At 36.5% G+C, this 23,304-nt stretch overlaps 2 protein-coding genes across 2 annotated transcripts in view; one reads left to right on the top strand and one right to left on the bottom strand.

Moving 5' to 3' along the window:
* LOC307166749 (uncharacterized protein) overlaps window positions 1–23,304 on the bottom strand; it is a 206,856-nt gene that overhangs the window by 80,840 nt on the left and 102,712 nt on the right. The window lies entirely within an intron of this gene.
* LOC307166372 (uncharacterized protein) overlaps window positions 17,305–23,304 on the top strand; it is a gene marked incomplete at its 5' end in the record, with an annotated part of 53,965 nt that continues 47,965 nt past the window's right edge. Inside the window, 2 exons of the mRNA XM_079884681.1 lie at window positions 17,305–17,366; window positions 17,538–17,799. Coding sequence (XP_079740807.1) covers window positions 17,305–17,366; window positions 17,538–17,799 — 324 coding nt within the window. The remainder of the gene's footprint in view (window positions 17,367–17,537; window positions 17,800–23,304) is intronic.

Raw genomic sequence — 23,304 nt, 5'->3', positions numbered from 1 at the left:
TGTGACTCGCGTGAACGAGCACTGATTTGCCTCTGATTTCAGGCATTTGTCTGTGATTTCTAAATCTGTCGGCGAGTGAAAATCGGGGATTAATATCGTGCAGTGTGAACTCGGGCTTAAGAACATTTGTGTGTCGACCAGAGTTAAAAATAATTTTTACAGATCTTAATTTTTTTTTTTTTTTACAAAGTAATTTACTAGCATTTCAGAGAAAGTGATTTCTGCGATTGTCTCACCAGGTTAGGTAATTTCAAATTTAAGTTTCACTATAGCAGATAGTTCAGCAGCTTCATGATACTCACACAAGGTCAGAGGTCACAGCAGGTCCATTACTGAACATAGGAGGCTCAAACATGGAGTGGTTACTCTTCATGGACACACAGCTGAATCCTGGAGATGGTCCATTACTGAACATAGGAGGCTCAAACATGGAGTGGTTACTCTTCATGGACACACAGCTGAATCCTGAAGATGGTCCATTAGTGAACATAGGAGGCTCAAACATGGAGCTGTTACTCTTCATAGACACACAGCTGAATCCTGGAGATTGTCCATTAGTGAACATAGGAGGCTCAAACATGGAGCTGTTACTCTTCATGGACACACAGCTGAATCCTGGAGATGGTCCATTACTGAACATAGGAGGCTCAAACATGGAGCTGTTACTCTTCATAGACACACAGCTGAATCCTGGAGATTGTCCATTAGTGAACATAGGAGGCTCAAACATGGAGCTGTTACTCTTCATAGACACACAGCTGGATCCTGGAGATTGTCCATTAGTGAACATAGGAGGCTCAAACATGGAGTTGTTACTCTTCATGGACACACAGCTGAATCCTGGAGATTGTCCATTAGTGAACATAGGAGGCTCAAACATGGAGTTGTTACTCTTCATGGACACACAGCTGAATCCTGGAGATGGTCCATTAGTGAACATAGGTGGCTCAAACATGGAGCTGTTACTCTTCATAGACACACAGCTGAATCCTGGAGATTGTCCATTAGTGAACATAGGAGGCTCAAACATGGAGTGGTTACTCTTCATAGACACACAGCTGAATCCTGAAGATGGTCCATTACTGAACATAGGAGGCTCAAACATGGAGTGGTTACTCTTCATGGACACACAGCTGAATCCTGGATATGGTCCATTACTGAACATAGGAGGCTCAAACATGGAGTGGTTACTCTTCATGGACACACAGCTGAATCCTGGAGATTGTCCATTACTGAACATAGGAGGCTCAAACATGGAGTGGTTACTCTTCATGGACACACAGCTGGATACTGGAGATGGTCCATTACTGAGACCAGGGGGATGATACATGGAGTTGTCACTCTTCATGGACACACAGCTGAATCCTGGAGATGGTCCATTACTGAACATAGGAGGCTCAAACATGGAGTGGTTACTCTTCATGGACACACAGCTGGATACTGGAGATGCTGCTCTCTGAATGTCAATAGACGCTTCCTCCTCTCTCTCCTCACACACACTCATTTTACAGGTACAGTTCTCCTCTTCTCTCTCTCGTCATTCACGCTCATTTTTACAGATAGTTCCTCCTTCTCTTCCTCCTAGATGAGAGACTTGATTTCAGACCTGTTTGTGGATACAGAGAACATACATAACTGATTTTGACACACTGAAGAAAATTAAAAATGAAAATTTTCTGTAAATTCACAGTTAAAATCAAAGTACAGCAGACTGTCTGTATTTCTGTACTTCATCCAATAGAGTGAAACACCACCAGAATAAATCACAGCTGTCTCTAATGCATACTAGAGTACATTTCACAGTGTGATTGGGCTTCTTTCAACACAAGCTTCAGCCGTCTGACCTCTTGTCCGTTTCATTGCCTTTTATAGAGTCAGTTAATAAAAACAGTTCAGCTTATAATAAAACATCAGGCATGTGTTTCGTTTTATTCAGTATTTGTGGAGAGCAGGACGAGGCAGAGGGCCGTGAGAGATTGATAATGAGTGACCCCTGTGCGACGCACCGGTCTTGTGTCTCTCACAGAGGAGTGGAAGCATAAAAGGAGGAGCGACGACAGTGGAGATCGAGAGAGGCCAGGCCTGGACTAATTTATGTAATGTCTTGTTTTATTATGTGTGGTGGCAGTCGACCGTGCGGGACTGCCATCTTTACTTTAGTTTTTGTGTTTGTGTTTGTATTTGTTTATTTATTTATGTTATTAAAATATGTTTGAATGTTCCCATAACATCTAACCTCGTTACAGTATTTATCTCCTAAAATGCTATTGAATATTGTGTCAAGTCAAGTCATCTTCATTTATATAGCGCTTATAACAATGTAGATTGTTCCAAAGCAGCTTTACATTGATAATAGGAAATTAAAGTAAAGTGTTTTGGCTTTATAGCAGCTCTAAAATAAAGTTATTATCTAGAATAAGTGTGATTAACAGTGGGTCATTTTGTATTGAAATCATTTGTTACTGAATAATTAAGTGAAATCACAGCGAAGTTACAGGAGTTTTAAAATCCTCAAAAGAAGTATAGCCTACACTGTTAGACCTTACCGGGGTTTTTTACAGTAAAATACTGGCAACACTGTTGCCAGTAATTTACTGTTAATTGTACAGTATGTTACTGTAAAAATTCACTAAAACTCGAGTTAACTAATTTCACTTGCAGAAACCGACTGTCTGAAATGAACCAACTGTCATTTAAAAGTATTAACTAAAATTTATAATGCATTAATAAAGTGAGCAAAGTATTACTGTGAACTTATTTCATTTGAAACCACAAAAATGTTTTGGTAAATTAAAGAGATTTCCACTGGACCAGCAACTACACAGTCACCGTCTGTTAAATAAAGCAACATGCAGCATATCATCAATGTTTGTAGATCTTCTTCTGGACTGAAGCACAGGCTCTACTCTTCTGCACAACGGTGACCCAAAAAACTAACTTTTACAGTAAACTACTGGCAACAGTGTTGCCAGTATATACCTGTTTTATAACTTACAGTTTATTACTGTTAAAATACATGTTGTGGGTGTGTCTTTTTATCTTACACTGTTAACCCTTTCAACCCCACAGGGAAATCCACACTACAAAGAGTAAAAGTAACATTGAGACAGTGTTGCAGTGAGATAATTAAGTGAATATGTAAGTGATTGTTGAGCATTAGTGATGAACACCTGCTGTTAGAACAGAAAATAGAGAAACACAAGAACTACAACTGACTTCCAGACATTACACATTATTACACTTATTATTATGACTTTATTTCTGTCATACATCTACAGAAGTTGTTGTTGAGATGTTTAATTGAAAATGTTTGGTTTGAAGTTACCATTACAGAGATCAGTGCTTTAGTTGGGATGCTGATGCTAAAACATTAGTGTTTCTTTTGCTGCTTGAGCTGTGTTTTTGTAAATCACACTTGTGCACACACACAGTTTATGAATGATGGTGGTTATGTTGATTATGGTGATAAAATCATCATATAGCCTGTTCATTCACTAAGGAGTTCATTCTCACTCATTCAGAGATTAATCCTCAATCAAAAGTGTGACATTAGCACCACTGTGAAACCACAGCAATACATTACAACGACTTTTTTTTAACACATCATGCATAAACCAAAAAAAAAAAAAAAACAGAGCTATGCTGTCTTTTAGAAACACAGAGATATCACAATTTAGCACATGAATCTCAACAATGGTGGCAATATTTTTTTTTATTATTCATGCAGCAGTGCATGCTGGGAGTTTTATATTATCCTGGAACCCAGCATGCATTGCGACATGAAACTTTTGATTGTCACCATTGCTGAGATTCATGTGCTGATTGTTGATGTCTGTGTGTGTCTGAGTCAAACAGGAGTTAAACATGTTTTAATGCACTATATGATTAAAATATTGTTCAGAAGACATGATTACAGAAATATTGATTTCATGTTGTAGATTCACAGATAAATATGAAATACCCATAAATTCATTGAATATACACAGGAAAGATCTGAAAGTCAGACATGTCCAGGATGAATGTTAAATCATCACAAAAGCCAAAAACAACTAATCATCTTCATCTTGACTTTTTCTTGCTATAACAAATGTGTTTTATGAACTCACTATTACAGCAGTCAGAGAGAGATGAATGGTAAGAAGTCCAGGGACAAGAGACCAACTAAAGCAAATACTGATCTCCATCATGGTGACAACAAATTTTATTATTAACTAAATCTGTGTTAATTCTCAACAAGAACTTTTGTACATGTATGAAAGAAATAATCATAAACTGGTTTGTAAACTGGTTTCACACTCAGTGTTGCTGGAAGTCAGTTGTAGTTTCTGTGTTTCTCTTTTTTCTGTTCTTGATTCTCTGTCCGTTCAGTGATTCTGCTTATCAGTGTTCATCAGTTTCTCAATTCACTCACTTCTTTTCATTCAAGTGGACTATATTAGTGAACTAATGTAGGGAATAGTGAATGAGGGTATAGGGTGTGATTGGGAAAACAGCCTCTGAGTGTCGATTTTGAACACTGTTAATTCACAGTATATTCCTGTAGGCTAGTTTTATTTTCTACGGTATATTACTGTTTTAATGGAAAATGGTATGATATTGTCAGAATTACAGCAATTACAGATTTTTTTTACAGCAAGGGTTAACAGTGTACAAGACTGTCCCAGACTCCCAGGTCTGAAAAATGCCAAAGCTCAGCATCAAATTAACACACACTAAATCCACACACTCTAATATATCCCATCGGAGCAGTATTTGAGGCTAAAAGTGGTAAATCCAACCAAGCTGTCTTTCAAATTTGTTCCAAACAATCAATATGCTCTGGGAGTTTTAGGCGCAATAGCCATCATTGATCCCATCATGTTCAGGAATTTGCATTGAAAAATTAAGAGATGTCAAGAAAAACTTATTTTCCTTTAGAAAGACTAAATTAATTGGATATTATATAATTTGGTTGCAAAATGTAAAGTGTTGCATAATTAATGGTTACCAAGATGAGCATGTATTTTGCTAAATAACCTAATTTATCATGACCTAATAAGTAGCCTACCACTTCAATTAATCACACAGGAACTGCAGAACGGACATTTAGAAGATGATTTTCGTACAAAATATTGAAAAGTAAATACATCTAAATACATAAAAGTTACTTGTATTTTATGTATTACCCATCGGGTATGTAATCAAAAGTTCTCCACACACACTTCCGGTCTTCACACACATCAAGTGTAAAGACCGTGGTATTGGCACATGCCCTCATTTATACTTTATTCATATTTTCAGTGGTCTAAATATATGATCTATTTTTGTCTCGAAGCATTAATGTACATCTAATGCTATTTACGTGTTTATCTCCCAAATTAGTTCTTATGGATTAACAATTCGCATAATAAAAGTCAAATCAGGATCGATGTAAATATAATATAACAATAATATAAATATAATATTACAAAATAACATATTAAATAATCCTGTTTAAAATCGATGATTATTATCAAACATTGTTCACTGTTAGTGTTACAGTTTCCGTGAAGTGAGTTTCGATTGTATATCGATCAAACTGAGACACGTGACCTTGTTTGAGTTTAAGTTCGACATGTTTAGAGTAAATGCTCCGTATTAATACAGCTTAAAAATGTTTAAACGAACTTACAGTAACCCATGAAGACATTTGTGTTTCTTAATCTTCTGAAATGTCGTCTACAGTGCTGTGCTTTCGGTTTCACTATATGAGTCACGTGAGTTCCGTTAAAAACAAGCTCCGCCCCAAACTGAACTGAACGTGGTGACGTGCTACACGATCTGGTGCCAGTTGAAAAAAAAAAAAAAGATAAAAAAATGTACGTTAAAAATGTAAATGATTATATCACTATTAAACCTGGCACATAAATTCATGTGAATTTGGGAAAAGCTTATTTAAAGCTTGTTAATATTATGCTAGAGCTTATAGTTGTCCAATGATTTCAATCGCAGGAGTTTATGGTCCTGATGTGACTGAGGAAATCTCTCTCTTTCTGTTTAATGATTGCTCTGCTGTTTTTCCTTTTGAGCCTTACAGTATGTTTAATGTTACAGTGTCTTGTTGTTGTGGTGATTTTTTGAATAATATGTCATTGTGCTTTAGCCTATCTTTTATCATAATTATCACCATCATCATCATCCCTGTACCTCTCTCACTGAAGATTTAGGCAACACATAATTTATTGTTGTTTTTAACTGTTCTTGTGTGTTTCCCCATGTTTGATAAATCTATAAGTTATTACTTTTGCTCAGTCAGTAGAGAAAGGCACTAACAACACCAATGTGTTCAATTCCCATTCTAATGCCGGAACTGATCAAAAATTTGCATTTTGTCACTTTGGATTAAAAGGTACCTGCCAAATGTCTAAATGTAGCATTTTTTTAGTTACACTTACATAGGCTACGTAAATACATAAACATAATATTGTTTTATACAACTGTAATTTTATTGTTTTTATTTCAATAAAGCCTCGATGCACACTTCAGCCAGTAGATGGCGAAAATTCACCATACATTGATTTCCACACAGTCATAAAACACCACAAGAAGGAGAAAAAGAAGAGCAATCGTGCATGACATCAGATAGATCATATTATTCCATATCCGACACTGTATTTCATTTACATTCCGTAAATGTTGTACATGTAGTGTGTGTTATAAGTTTGAGAGTTTGAATTAACCATAATAAATGACGAGATGAAGACAGGCATTCAAACAAGAGTAAGTCCATGTGAAAACAACTGAAATCTGAGTGACATACTATTGAACAGATGTTTATTAAAGAGGAGATGAAACATGAAGATACTGATGAAGCTTATAGGCTACTTAATTTTATAGGCTAATGTGAGAAATAGGCCTATTAACCCTAAATGTGTCAAAACATGATCTGTCTGTGTAATTGTTGGGCTATGTACTAGCCTACTGTAAAGCTTTGTTATATCGTCAGCAATACAACTTTAACTGCGTTCTCTGTATGTGGGTGAAACTATTCAGAATGCAATATATATATATATATATATGTGTGTCTTGCCTTATAAATTATGATTAAATAAAAAAATTAGGCTACATTTAATTTTCATAAAAAAATTGTTTTTTAAAAGTAATTTAAATCGACCCTCATATTTAAGGGTCAAGGTCACACACACACACACACACTAGGTTTAGGGTGGACATTTATGATGATGTTTTAACTAAAAACTAAAATGTTTTCAGATTAAGGGGGGTATTAACACAACACCATTTTCAACTAAAACCTTGTATGTGTTTTGGCAGTTCATTTACACGACAACAGCGTTTTGTGAGCCTGAAAACACAAACTTTCTCTGTGTAAACTACAAAAACACGGGCTGAATCCGAAATCGCAAAATAGTTGGCAAAAACAGTATGTGACAAAAGAAGTATGTCTGAATTCATGATAATTATAAAAGAGCAGGCAGAAAGTCCCCGGATGAGTGTGTATATGATGGACACTTTACTATCCCATGAGGCCACGGGAGAGGATTTGTGAATGACAAACATGTAAAAAATTATGTAAACATACCTTTAAAAAACATAAAATAACTATGAAATGAATCTAATTGATCATTAAAACTGAACAGAAAACAGATTTCACAAAAACAGATTTGTTGTTATTAATCTAAGACAACTTTAATCAAACTTTACCATATAAAAGATATAAAAGGTTGCAGTAGCTACTTGACTCTTGTAGCTTCTGCCATTAAACCAACAGTTTTTTTTTTATTTCCTTTCATTTCAAGTTGGTCTTTCTTAGAAGTAATTTCCACAGTTTGATATTTTAATTTTAGACCTGATAGAAATGCAAGAAGAAAGTGAAGAACTGAATGAAGTGGAGAAACATCAGTATCAGACGCCTCATCGATTCATAAGAGGAAGCCTGAAGAGACACATGAGGATCCACAGCGGAGAGAAACCCTTCATGTGTCACGAGTGTGGAAAGAGCTTCACACAGACAGTAGATCTGAAACCCATCAGCGTCCTCGCTCTGGAGGAAGATCACTGAACTGTGAAGCTTCAGCATCAGTCCTGAAAACACCTGAAGATTCCTGCAAACGAGAGCAGAAGAGCCGCAGAGAAACACTACTGTGAGATCTCACGTGTGCTTCGAGTGGGAAAGCCTTTTCTAAAACCACGACCTGGAGCGCCACCAAAGAATCCACACTGGAGAAAAACCTACAAGCGCTTCCGGTGTGGAAAGAGTTTCAATCCGTCCGGATCCCTGAAAGCACACGAGAGGGTTCATCCTGGAGAGAAGCCGTTCCTCTGCCATTTATGTGGGAAGAGCTTCAACCAACCAGCTTCTCTAAAGACTCGTCAGGAAAAGCATTGACTAGAGTTAATTATTCAGACGCTAATTATTCCTGACGTGATGTAACTGTTGGGATTCGATTGGTGTCCCAATCAGGAATGTCCGTGTTTTTCAGAGTCATGTTGAAACTTAATTCATGTTTGATTAAATATCTTTAAGTTTAAATGGAGGAATTATTAGAAATGTTTTTGTTTTTTTACATTTCTTTGACCATGCCGATGTTGTGCTGTAATGAACATTTGTGCATTCAGGCTTTTTATGAAGGTATTTATTCTGCTTTACAACATTTACATCACCGCCAAACCAGTGACTGAGAGACTATGAGAAGAAAGAGAAGAACATCCAAAACTCATGTTCAAATGGGCCGTTATAATAACAGCAACAGGTTTGTGAGGCATTATGTTTTTTTCAATATGTTTATTTGAATCTCAGGCTGCTGAATAAGACAATGTATGATTTTATTTATGTATGTAAATATAAGACATTTATATGTAAAATAATATAGATTTCCAGACGGTTTGACTGGCTTATTACTGCAGTGATGAATCAGCTGTTGCTTTACACATAGAGATGGTATAGGAGCTAGAAATACTGAAATTGGACAATGTTTTTACTTTAACTTTAAACTGTATATTTTATTGCTGTGAAATGCCACAACTTTTCTAGATGCTTTTCTTTTCTGGTTGAGAAGTAATTAAAATATACGTAAATATACTAAAATAGAAGTAATTATATTTCTGGTAATAATAGTAAAGTAGGCTAATGTTAACAATGACAACATAAGTCTATTATTTCACCAGTCATTTAAATGTTAGTTTTATAAATTTAAAGATGATTCATGGAGAACTAAATAGATTTTCTTCCACTGAAATCCCTAATGCCTCTCTATGAGGAGACATGGATTACTGTAATGGTGTTTAAAGGATAACCAGTCGAAACAATAACAGGAAAAATACTTGTAATAAATAAGGCATCTGTTGCATGTTATAACAAAAGTCAATCTGTAGTGTACAGTGAGCTGAATGTACATGAAATTACCACAAATAAAATGAAGGGAAGCCTTGAATTTTTTTATGACCAACAAGTTTGCTGTAGTTTTAATAAAGTCAAGTCAAAGACTGTCAGTCCTCTGACAGTCACTCTCAGTACTCTGGGTTGTACGGTCTTTAAAGGGATAGTTCACCCAAAAATGAAAATTAGTCCATGATTTACTCATCCTCAAGTTATCCTAGGTGTATATATGACATTCTTCTTTCAGACGAATATAATCAGAGTTATATTAAAAATGTCCTGGCTCCTTCAAGCTTTATAATAGCAGTGAATGGCTTTTGTCAGCGTTGCGATTCTCTTTGTACAATTATACATTCTTTTAATTTCACTCGATAAATTTAAACAACATATTATTCAATATAGATTTATAAAGGCTATCAAGTTGCTCAAGCAAGTGGCAAAACGTTAATGTACTTTTCTTATGTTAAAATCACCAACATTTAAAATGAAAACTTACAATTGACAAAAAAGAATAAAAATTGCATTTAAATCTTTATACAAGAAATTGTTTTTCTATTATGTCGCCTTTTTAAGGTAAGGTGTAGATCTCTGCACTGCTGTATCCGCGCCGCTCCTGGAAGGCGTTGTGAACGCTCTCACCTGTTAAAGGTGCTGTATGTAAGAATGACACCTATTGGTCAAAATCGGTACTGCAGTCCAAATTCAAAATATCAGAGATATTTTCTCTCCTCCTCCTCCTCAGACTCGAGCAACCAGTCGCTCATCCAGCAGAATCAGCAGCTCCACTAGTGATTGAGAGAAAGGTGTCCTCACTGTGGAGTGAGCCTGAATTATAAAAATTAAATTAAAAAATAAATAAAAAAAAGCCAAAAAAAAAGCCACACATCCCATATCTTCAACGGGTCATCTACCAGCACAGAGTGTTGATAGAAAGAATGGGATATATGTTTTGTGGGCCCTGTATCCCCATTCATGTGGTGAAACAACAAATTTGAGGCTCATCACATAAGGTTGTGTGTGAAATGCATATCTGCAACACTGGTTCTGAAATAGCACAAAGGAGTGACCTTTTGGTTACACCATGTGTTCATCTGAGATCAGTGGACTACTCCAGTGCTATTCCGCCTAATGAAGATTATCAGAGGACGTGTTAACTGGGATGGTTGAGCAAAAATGGTTTGGTGAAAAATGGAAAAATCAATGCCTTAAACGGCGAGATCAGGCTAAAAGTAACGGGGCCACATTTACTAGCTTTGTTACTATTGGAGGCCCTAACTACAAGTATTATATATCAGTATATGAGCCAAAGGTTTCACATTACTGTAGACTGGGCAGAGTCTTGGTTAATTACAATTCCAAGACAAACACTTGGCATTGACTTGTATCAAAGGTAGGAAATCATGCCTGCATAAGAGCATTGCAAAACGCCGTCTCTTTCAAATGAAGCGGCAGCTCTTCACAACGCTTCCACAAGCAGAGGCAGAGACTGAACCATCACAACATGAGGACCCGTCTGGCCAACAGTGGGAATATCCTCTAGAGTCTGAAGGCCTGAAGCAGACGGTACAGTATATATACCATAATAAAACGCTTCCTGACACACTATCAGATGTTTTTACGGAAGATGTAAAGAAGGAAGATATTCCTCATCTTATTCCTGAGGAAGAGTTCTGCTCTCAGTGGCCTGGACCTGTTCGTCTCAGCGCTCCTGTCCTCATCACCAGAAATACTAAAGCGGCGATGCTCAATGGTGTGACAGGTAGGCATTGTTGGTTTGTCAGTTGTGAATAGTGAATATTTAATAATTATTAAGACATTGGTCTATGTCAGTGTGCAGTAAGTTTGCATTGCTGCAGTATTTGGGGCAGTATTAGGTTAAAGTATGCAATACAATATATTTTCCAGGTGATTGTTTTACATTGTCCTATTAATGTCTGTGTATTTTCCTCATCAGGAATATCCACATACTGCAAGAAGTGCAGTAATTGTGGTGTGTTTTACCGATACCAAGACTGGATGCACGGGCGACTGGATATCAAGTGCTGCTAACCATCTTTCTGTGCATCTTCATAAGAAATTCTGTGCAGGTTTAGCTTCTTAAATTAGTTATTTGTGAAATGGAAAAAACATTAGTCTTAAGATTTTTCATCCTGAACTAACACTGATACTTGTTCTTATGTCTATTCTCACTAAGGCTCATGTGCAGTTGGGAGCAAAGGACATCACATGTGCCTTACCAAAAAGAGTCAGAGTTTTTTCATGCATATTTACATGTTGAGGCACATGATTATAACCTTTCATGTCTAAAATGTGGTCGTCATCATCCAGTTGTTGTAATGGATTTACACAGAAAGGGAGTGTTCAGCATGGCAGATAATACAAAAGTCACAGGTTTATTTATTTATTTCATTTTCTAATTTGCAGCTAAGTTGTGTAAATGTAATGTCTGTTCTTTATCCAGTCAGTGACATTAGTGAACCACGTGAAACCTGCAATGGGGAGGAGAATTCAGAGGACTTCTGGGAGACTTTCAATGGAGAGGATTACAACTGACTTGTTGAAATGTACGTTTATTACTGGAGGTTTTTTCTTTCATGAAACATGACAATTATACACAAGAATGTAAACAACTTCGGTCTCTTGTGAATACTTTGTGAGTTCTTCACATCATGCAGATCCACTGTGTGCGGTTGGATGTAATGAGGCAAATTAGATCTGTTGCCATTATTTAGAAGAGTGTGAAGAGTTGGTTTTGCTACTTTATTTCCTGAATGGTCTTAGCTGGGGACAGAAATCCTCACAACATAAAACCCAGTTTTGAGCACTGGACCCCTGGATCGGCAGACATACACGCAAGGCACCAACTTTGTTAAACACAGTGGCAAACAGTGCAGAGCTCAAGTGCACAAGACCTCATCGCTGAAACGGACATGACAGAGGAAAGACTCAGTGATGAATTAATGAAGCTAAAGGTATTTTACACCTTCAACTCGCTATGAATTTCTTTATAGCTTCTTACATTTTGCAATTTAAAAGTGATGATGATGAGATGAAAACCACTCATCACCATACAGGTCTAAATTAGTTATTACTTTCAAGGCATACCGACAACTAACCTACAAATAACTAGTTTCACAGTGGCAATGATAATTGTAATGCTAGTATCAAATATATTTGTGCTCCAACAACAGGTTGCAGACATTGAGGAGACTGAGAGGAGAGATGCAGACCAGAACTGCATACGACAAAATATTTCAGAAAGTTTGGGGATCATCAGGTATTTCTTGTGCTCTGAGTTCAAATGCTCATATTTTAAAAGTTGAGTTTTATTTACTAAATAAACTATTCTTTTCCGGTGGATGGGCTGTCATTTAATGCCCTCACAGCAAAATCCCCAGTGTTAAATCAACACTCCTCGGTGTACATATAGGTCCAACTACAGAGTGTTAAAAATTAACACTGAAGCAGTGTTGAAGTTAATGAGATAATTAAGTGATGATTGGCCATTAGTGGTGACACCTAATGTTAATAAGAATCATTGAAGGAAAGTAATCATTGAAAGTAATCAAATCATTGACTCTACAGTCTCTATGGTCAATACTCCTGTTGGCAAATTGTGCTTTGCTTCTCCCTGTAAAAACAATCGATCAGTCCGTTCACTTTTTCAGCAAAACATTGTTACTTTACCGTCTGTGACAACTTACTGGAATAATGCAGTTGGTAATATCTGTTGGAAAAAAGTTTGGATGCTTCCATATAAAGTAACCAATAAAGTAAAAGAGATTTATTTTAAAATAATTCATAAAAAACTGTAGGTCATCTTTTTTTTTCTTTTTTTTGGTATTGTCCATTTACCTAAATGATTTGGCAAGATGTCTTAGGATTTATTAGGTCTGAAATCTATAATGAATGTGTGTTGTATTGGAAGGATGTGGTCCTAGGCTTTGTAGATTATAATCAATCTAAAAAAGGTATTTTTTATGTAATTAATCTGATCTTGTTACTAGCAAAGTTTCATACTCATAAATCTAAATATTTAAATATGAAAAATACCTCTTTTCAATTAAGTTGTCTGAGAACAAAAAGGCCTTAAAAACATTATCTGTTTGTAATTCTTTTCATTTTTCAGTGTCATGTAATTCTCATATATGATTTATCAATATGTTTAATTTACATGATTCCCCCCTTTGTGATTTTGATTTTAATTTGATTTGTTTTAGTTCTGTTGTTGTCTGTTATTATCTGTATATTGTTTTAAGCATAAAATAATAATAATAATAATAATAAAAAATCCCTTCTCGGTGCATCAAAAAGTTGCCTCACAAAATGACGATTTTACCCATTTTTTGTATTGTTTTTATTGAATGAATGAATGAATGAAAACTTTTATTGAACAACAACAATCAACACGAAGTGTTCAAAAGGATAAAAAACACAAAAAAGCCCAAAGGCTTGTTTCCATTGTGGTCCTTATGATGGAAAATGTATAACAGTACATGGACTAACAACATTGAGGACAATAAAGAAAGGAAGCATAAAAAATACAAATAAAATAAAGCTAATAAAAACACAATAAAACAAAAAAACAATGACTAAATTCCCAAATAGACCAACAGACACACAAACAGACAAAACAGTATTCCTACTACTTCAAGGATTTCTGTTTCTTTTTCCTTTCTTTTTTCTTTATAAGTTTAATAACCATTTTTTTACTGAAGATTTAAAATTATAATATGAAGAGCTCAACAGTTTGAGATTTAAAGGTAAACTATTCCACAAGACAGCTGCAGAGTATAGGAAAGAGTACTTTCCCACACAGCTCCTAAAGCGGCAGGGCCTATAATCTGTGGAACTCCCCCTGGTACAGTAATTGTGCGTATCACTAATTTTTGAAAAGTAATCACATAAATACTTGGGTGCCAGATTATTTCTTATTTTATAAACTAAACACAGTTTAAGTTGAGAAACCCTCTCCTCCACTCTAAGCCACCCAAGACTGGAAAAATGGTGAGAAAGAAGATGAGTTCTAGGGTTTAATTTAAGAATCACTCTGATTAGTTTATTTTGACAAAGCTTGTAGCTTGTCTTTAAGACCTTTAGTAATGCCCGTGTACCAAGATGTACAAGGCATAGTCCAGATGACATTGAACAAGCGCATCAGCTAGGATTTTTAAGGTTTTACTATCTAAGAGGCTGGATATTCTTGCTAGGAACTTAGTCCTTTGGCTTACCTTTGAAATAATTTTTCGGGCCATAAGCTCACCTGATAATTTGTTATCTAGTATACAGCCCAAGTAAGTAACTGCTTCCTTGGCTGTAATTTCAACATTACCTATGACTACCCTAAACCCCATAGCCTTTTTCAGTTTATCTCTGGTCCCAAAAAGAATTGACTCTGTTTTACCAAGGTGGAGAGACAGCTTGTTGTCTGTTAGCCAAACACTGAGGTTAAGGAGTTCTGAACTAAGCAGCCTTTCCACCTCTGATTTGTCTTTATGAGAGACTAGAATAGCTGAGTCATCTGCAAATAAAAACAAATTACAGTCTATAGCTGACGACATATCATTAACATATAATAAAAAAAAGAGAGGACCCAAAATACTCCCCTGGGGAACTCCACAAGTTAATTTAAGTGGTGAGGACAAGGTCCCTTCCACATCTACCACCTGTTCTCTGTCCACCAGGTATGACCTCACCCACTGAAGAGATGCTGGAGAAAATCCTAGGGCTTTTAGTTTGTTCAAAAGGACATCATACTGAACCGTATCGAAGGCCTTTTGAAGGTCTTTTAACACCATGCCACAATAATTCCCCTTCTCTACCTCTTTTCTAATAAAGTCTGTAAGATAAAGCAGACAGGTATTAGTGGAATGGGCTTTTCTAAAACCTGATTGGAAGTCAAATAAAAGGTTATGTTCTGCTAAATAACTGTCTATTTGCTCATAAATAATCCTTTCCACAATTTTTGATATTGAACACAAGATAGATACAGGGCGAAAATTTCCAGGATCAGATTTGGGCCCTTTTTTAAATAGAGGTATCACTCTTGCCACCTTAAATTTACTGGGGAAATGTTTTTTTTTAATAGATAAATTAATAAGATAAGTTATGACAGGAGCGATTATTTCAGCAGCATCCTTAAGAAACCTGGCAGAGATGTTATCAAAACCGGTAGCCTTGGAAGGATTTAGGCCTTTAAGTTTTTTTAGTACCAGCTCCTCTGTTACTTGCTTAAAATAAAAAGTGTTTGGCTGAACTCCCTTTTCTTCATAAAACTTATGCACCCTCTGTGGATCACTAAAAACACCTGATGCAGATGAAAGCTTCTGCACCAGATTTCTTGCAATTGTTGTGAAGAAACTATTAAAAGTATCTGCCACCACTTTTCTATCATACAATATGGACCCATTAATATCTAGGCCTATTTTACCTTGTTTTTGCTTAGGGTTCTCTTTCGTCCCCAAAGGCCTAAGAGTTTCCCACAATTTCTTGGGATCCTTTTTATGCTCCTCAATTTTAACATAAAAAAATCCTTTTTCGCCTCATCCACCATTCGCTGAACCTTATTTCTGATTACTTTATATTCTTTAAAAAGAACAGGCAGCTTGGTTCTTTTAAACTCACTTAAAATTTTATCCCTCAAGTAAATGGTGTCCAAGATATCATTATTTATCCAAGGCTGTGATCTTTGTTTAATCCTGGTCTCTTTTAATGGGGCTATCTTGTCAAGTATTTCCAAGAAAATAGATTGAAAGCAATCCCATGCTGTATCAACATCACATATGTTGGTAATTTCCATCCAGTTGATATTATTAAGTATGCCCTGAAAATTTTTAACATTATACCCTTTTAAACTTCTGCTTTTCACAGATTTGTGACATTTAATCTGAGCCCTCTTAACTTTCCTGATACAGTAGGTTAAAAAATGGTCACTAATTCCATACACAATGACACCACTTTGTAGAATTTTGCTTGTGTCAGATACAATAATGTGGTCAATGGCAGTTTGGCTATGCTCAGTTATTCTGGTTGGAACACTAATTAATTGGGTTAGACCATGCATTTTCAGAAAGTCACAAAAGCCATTGTATAGTGGCCCTTCTGTATTCAAAACATCAATATTATTATCTGCCATTAAAATGACTTCCTGGTTTAAAAAATCATGACAGCCTGCACTAACGCATTCCAAGGTTTGGATGAAGTCATTTTGATTTGGAGGTCTATAGACAACACCACACAAAATTGGTTTGCTTTTTGGAAGCAAAATATCAATCCACACAGCTTCAAGGTTAACATTGTCCAGGTCCTGTCTTAGATTGAAATCAATATCAGACCTCACAAATATGCAAACCCCACCCCCCTGTCTATTCCGATCTTTGCGAACGATAACAAAGTTTTCAATTTCAACTTCAGAGTCAGTAATATAAGAATCTAACCATGTTTCTGAAAAACATAAAACACTTGCCTTGATTTTCCTGGCCAGCTCACGCACCTCTGTGATCTTTGGCAGTAAGCTGCGAATGTTTAAATGAAAACAATGCAAACCCTTCGATGCAAAAACGGATATTTGTTCCTCAGTGAAGACCAAGTTTTTACTTCTCACGGTAGTGGCCTTCGGCCTCGATCTTGTAGCCGACACCACAGGTGACTCCACACAAACAAAGTGCGCATCCACCTCCTCACCCCCCCCGGATAGCAGTCCCGTCAGTGTTGCATGTCCTCCAGTTGCCAGAGACTCCGCCGACCGCAGCCGTCCCGTCCTCGTCCCCTCCAGCGCCCGGTGTCTACTAGCGTTTGGCATTGCAGCCCCAGCAGCACACCGCAGCCGCACACTCGACCGCCCCGGCACCCGGCATCCGCCGGTGTAGCAGTCGATTCTGTTCCCTATCGGAATTCTTGTTCCCTTTACGCAAATCATACTACAAATCATGCGTAGTTGCCGAGTTACCATGCGTACCATCAGAACTGAATACGAGCAAGAAGCACAACTGGATGTACGGGAAGCCAAAGGGTTAAAAAAGGATTGTATTTTTTCCCGAAATTTAAGCGTTTTTTTATTGGTTTTTTTTTTTTTTTTTTTTTTTATTAGAAGCGAATTTTCCCCCATCTGTCAATTCAATCCAGATTATTTCTTTTCAAATTTAAAACATTATTACAGATTTCAATGTAATGTTTATTAAAGCTTTGATTTATTAAGGTTTATTAAGGCTTTGACGCATGCGCTGTCAGCAGACACGGCTCGTTCAGGGGGAACAGGAATTCCGATAGGGAACAGAATCGACTGCTACACCGGCCCCCGAGTCCACCGCCGCGCCCGCACCAGGCATCTCCCGCCGCCAGCGTCCGCCAGCCGCACCGCCAACCACATTGGACGACACAACATCCAGCAGACCCAAAGACAGCCCGTTCACCAGGTCCACGCTCTCGACAGGAGCAAGCCGCAGGTGACTGATCGCTTCCTCTGTTTGTGCCTTTGTTGGCAGATTTCCTCTACATGCAGTCTCTGGACCAGGGCATTGGTGTATATCGCCAGATAGCAATAAATAGAGCGAGATAATCAAACCGTTGTTATTTTGGCGTCTGCTCACGGCACAGGTTTTACGCTTTTGCCCAGTGCGCGGAGACTTTGCCCAAACGCAAGTATGAATTACACCCCTTCCAAAGCCGAAATGTTTGTAGCCTGTGCCCGTTGTTTTTAAACTTATACTGATATGGATTTCAACTCCTTGGCATTGGGAGGAAATATTTTTCCTGTTCAGATTAACTCCAATGTTATCAGTTGGATTTCCACAAAGGCTTAATAATAAAGCATACAACAGAAGAGCTACAAGCACACCTGTCTCACCCACCGCCATTTTCTTTTCTGAAATTGAAAACATTATATAAACAGTCACAATAAAAAACAAAACAAAACAAAAAAGAGACAGGGGTATAACTAATCAGGAAAAAAAAATTACATATTAAAGATTTACATATTTCAATTGTTTTTAAAGCCTTCTTGTTACATGACTCAGAGATAGTCCCAAAGTAATGTTGTACTTCAGTAATCAAAACATAGAAAAGTGGTTTCTGACCTGAAAATTTACATTTATGTATATAAAATTTTGTTAACAAAAAAAGAAGATTAATTAAGAATATTTTGTTTTTGTGTAATTGCTCATTTTTCCAATTAACAATTCCAAACAAAACATTTTCCCAAAGTAGAGAAAAATCCTTATCAATGTTTTCAAACACAAAACGGAAAAAGTCTTTCCATAACAATTTAGAATAATGGCAAAGCCAAAACAAATGCACTATAGTCTCTGGGTGCTGTCCACAAAAAGAACAGTTTGCATTAACATCTACCTTGAATTTATTTAAGAAAGTATTAACGGGATATACACGATGGATAATTCGAAAGGAAATCTTCTCTTATCTTATTAGTAATTAAGTATCTATTTGGAGTTAGCCAGACTTTTTTCCAGACAATATTGGGAAGAAAAGCATTCCAATAAACTGTGACATTTGGAATAGAAACATATTCATTAAGAAATAATTGACGTATTGATCTGTTAGAAGAAGAGGATGAAAAGCAATTTTCCCCACCACTGTAACTTTAGGATCTAAAGGAGGTAAAGAAGAGGGGTAGGAGATATGTTGAAACAGTCTAATAACTCCAGATGGAATGGCATCAAAAACAATAGCAAATTCTGTAGGGGTAATGGGAATGTTTAAACGATTAAGAAATTCTTCATAAATTAATAAATGGCCATGTGCATTAAACAACTGACTTACAAGCAAGATATCAGCCTCAAACCAGCGCTGGAAGAAAAGAGATTTGTTTTTATACAGAATATCACGATTATTCCATATAAAATATTTATGAGGAGAAAAGTTGTGCTTGTATATCAGAGACCAGGCGAGAAGGATCTGCTTATGAAATTTAGATAATTTAGCTGGTATTTTTTCAACATTATAATTACAAAGCAATAAAAAATTAAAACCACCAAATTTGGAGAAAATATAATGAAGTTCCAAATAGAGGTAAGATTTTTGAGAGTTTTTGGCCCAATTAATTTTAAGAGTATTATTGAATGTACAAAAGTCTAACAACATGAGGCCACCATCTAAATAAGAATTTAAAACAACAGATTTCTTGATATAATGTATGCCATTTTTCCATATGAATTTAAATAACATTTTGTCAATACTTTTGATAGTGTTGTTATCCACATGGAGCGACTGAGCAGCATTATGAAAGTCTGGAGATACCTTCCGCTTTAGCAAGTAATATTCTTCCCCTCAGAGATAAGTCTCTCTGTAGCCATAAATTACATTTTCTTTGGGTTTTCTGAATAGGGGAAAAATTACATGCACATCTATCAATTTGATTTTTTACATATAGAGATACCTAGATAAGATATCTTATCTTTAATTGGAATATTATTAATTATAGTTAGGTTACATTCTTTAATTGAAAGTAGTTTGCATTTAGACAAATTTAAAAAAAGACCAGAAGCTTTAGAAAATCTCTCAACAGTGCTGACTGCAAACGGGACCCAAGAGGCATCTCTTAAAAAAAAGAGCAGTGTCATCTGCCAACTGGCTGATCTTTATTTCCCTTTCTGCAGTGAGAATCCCTTTCAAGGCACTTTTATTAATATAATGAGAGAAAACCTGCGTGGCAAGGAGGAAAAGATAGGGTGAGATAGGGCCTGATACCCCTCTGAAGACTGAATCTAGGTGACATACCAAAACTAAATTTCAGCGAACAGTTACTGTTAGTATAAAGTGTCCTGATGGCATTATTAAAAAAATCACCAAAGCCAAATTTCCTGAGGCAACGAAAAATAAAATTATGCTCCACTGTGTCAAAAGCCTTGTGGAAGTCTAAAAAAAAGATAAAACTTTCCTCTGAAATCAAATCAGAATAGTCAAGGAGATCTAAAATTAATCTGATATTATTAGAAAAGTGCCTATTTTTTATAAATCCAGACTGAGATTCATCAATTAAATAGCTCATGACTTTCTGTAATCTTTGAGCAAAAATTAGAGCTAGAATCTTATAATCTGTATTAAGTAAACAGATTGGACGCCAATTTTCAATAAGAAGTGGATCCTTTTTTGGTTTTGGAATTAGAGTAATCACACCTTGTGTCAAGCTAGGAGGAAGAGATGTTTCAGAATACTCTCTGCATGAACTTCTGCAAGGAACGGAGATAAGGGTTCACAGAATGCCTTATAAAATTCGGCAGTAATACCGTCATTCCCCGGAGACTTGTTGACTTTAAGATGATTAATAGAATCAAAATTCCTTAAGGGAAATTGGATCGTCACACTGATTTTTGTCATCTGCCTCTATAGTAATCAGGTCGACTATGGAGTCTAAAAAAGAGGATGCATCATCCTCATCGAACCTAGAGGTATATAATAACTTATAAAACTTATTGCAATAATCAGAAATTGTCTTGGGGTCATCCGTAACGATACCATCAACATTGAGTTTAGACAAACTATTATAAGTGGCATTAGACTTCTCTAAGCTGAAGAAGTAGGCAGAATTTTGTTCTCCTTGCTCCATCCATCTCCTCCTAGATCGCACAAAGGCACCTTCAGCTTTACGTTTGTAAATATCATCAGATATCAATATCAATATTTAACGTAACGGCAGCAATTTCACTAACAACTGCCTCTTCCTCAGCTTTCCTAAGCTTGGCAAGCTCACTCCCATATCTTCTCATAAATTTACTAATATCAAATTTTAATAACTCCCAATTATTACTAAAAGAGCGTTCCCTCACAGCTTTTTCCCAATAATGGTTTATGAAATAGTTTATTTTTAGCTTAACGGTATTATGAGATCTATTTAACTTCCAATATGATGGTTTAATAGAGTTTAAAGTGTTAACAGAGAGTTTAATTTTTATAAAAATAGCCTTATGGTCAGTTAGGGGTGTTGGAAGAATATCAACAAAAGTATTGCGAATGTCAATAGATTTAGAGATTAGCCAAAAGTCTATACGAGAGCGAAGAGAAGCAGCCTTGTTGCTCCAGGTAAAAGCTTTAGTATTAGGGAATTTGGTCCTCCAGACATCAATCACATCAAGTCTCTCCATGAGTTGTTTAAACTTTGAATTAAGTGATGAGGGCTGACCAGGAGGCCATTTATCAATTTATTTAGCCAGTAAAGTAGTCTACTTTCTATAAAATCAAGAAAACTGGCATTCTCAGACCTTGAATTAAAACCATAAATATTGGCCATAATAATAAAAGTTGAATTGAGATCAATGACATTACACAGAAAAAACGACCATTTGAATCACAATCTGTATATACAATATTCCCTTTAAATGCATTCCTTAGAGTAGTAACTCCTGCAGAGCGTTCAGTACCATGGGAAAACCAAAGGTCATTACCCCATTGTGATCTCCAAAATTTTGCATCATTAACAGATGAATGGGATTCTTGGAAAAAACAAAAATCAGGCTTCAGTGTTTTTGCAAACAAAAATAAAGCTTTCCTTTTTACAGTTTGCCGTATACCCCTGACATTTAATGAAAACAAAGATAACAACGTCGTGAAAACAAATAAGATCATCTTAAGACAAAAGCTTAGGGCAAAAAGGGAACTCCCAAACTCTGCACTTAAACAAAAGTCAATGATAAGTGAACCAACTTATCATATAACAACTTGACAAGTTCCAAATAAAGTATTGAACTATAGCCTACTTAAAAGAATATTAAAGCAACAACATGGAACTTTTCCTCTGCGGTCGCCCTACAGGTTGGAAGCGGAATTGTCCATTACCGCTGTCGTAAAATGATTTACAGTTACTGTATATGAAGCATGTAGGTTTGTTTTTCATATGGGCAATGATAATATTATTAATCTTCCTCCTTTTATAATTTATACTTAGTAGACTAAACATTTTAACTCAAACATTTGCGATTTGCATGTCGATTACAATGCTCAAATCGGAACGAGAATGATAGCGATAGCATCCTAACCATCTAAAACTAACGCATGTTAGTGTTTACTAGCTACCAGATTGATAATTCGCTCATCTACTAGCCGATTCATGAAGATAAATGGAGGACCAGATAGTTTCCGTAGCCAGGCAGACAACAGATTAGAAAAACTAAAGATAGTATGCAAGCAATTTACAGTTACTTACTAGTTCAACAGCATGACGGCCAAGTCAGCATCGGTCTGGTAACACTCCTCCTCCATTAGCTCACGCCAGCGAGCAAACGCTCGACCAATATTGATCCTCGTCCTGCCTTTCAGTTTATCACTCTCCCTTTTCCTCTTCCGACTCTACTCCGACAAAACCTTGGACTTCTTACGTTTTGCTGCTGCTTCAGCCATGACGAAAACAGACGCATGAAAACAAACGCGCTGGTTGGCCACATTTGAGGAAGTGGTGGGCAAAGTGACGTATGCCGTAAAGCAGTCGAATTTTGTAGTTCTTTTTGAGCGCTGGTTACTACCCGCACCGCGAAGTTACATAGTGCCAGTAAAAGCGATACAGACCCCGTCAGGCTCTGGCAGACGTCTCATTCAACCTATTGTAAGTCGATGTACTATCACAAGGGTCTTGGAAATATATTATGAAGGTTGAAAAGCTACATGTTGTTACTTTAAGGTACAAGATCCAAAGTGCATGCGTAGACAGAAGATACTGGATTAGTAAGCATCAACTTGAAAAATAGCCATTAAGGTGGAAGAATGATTTCTTTGCCTTCAACAAAGGCACGGGCTCTGACATAGTAAGCCTTTTTTCCTGCATCTCTTGCACTTTTAACTGCAGGCCAGAGCTTCTTTCTCCGCTCTCTGTCTTCCTCACAGAAATCTTCAGCAAAGCGAAGCTTATTATCACGCAGGTACGAGTTGTTTCTAGCAGCCTTCCAAACTGCGTCACGGTGCACTCTGCTGGAGAACTGAAGAGTTACAGGTCTCGGCTTGTCAGG

The sequence above is a fragment of the Squalius cephalus genome, assembly GCF_949319135.1.
Source record: "Squalius cephalus genome assembly, chromosome: 1".
In the NCBI taxonomy this organism is placed as follows: domain Eukaryota; kingdom Metazoa; phylum Chordata; class Actinopteri; order Cypriniformes; family Leuciscidae; genus Squalius; species Squalius cephalus.
The sequence above is the reverse complement of the archived record's forward strand: the minus strand, read 5'-3'. Positions and strand labels throughout refer to the sequence as shown.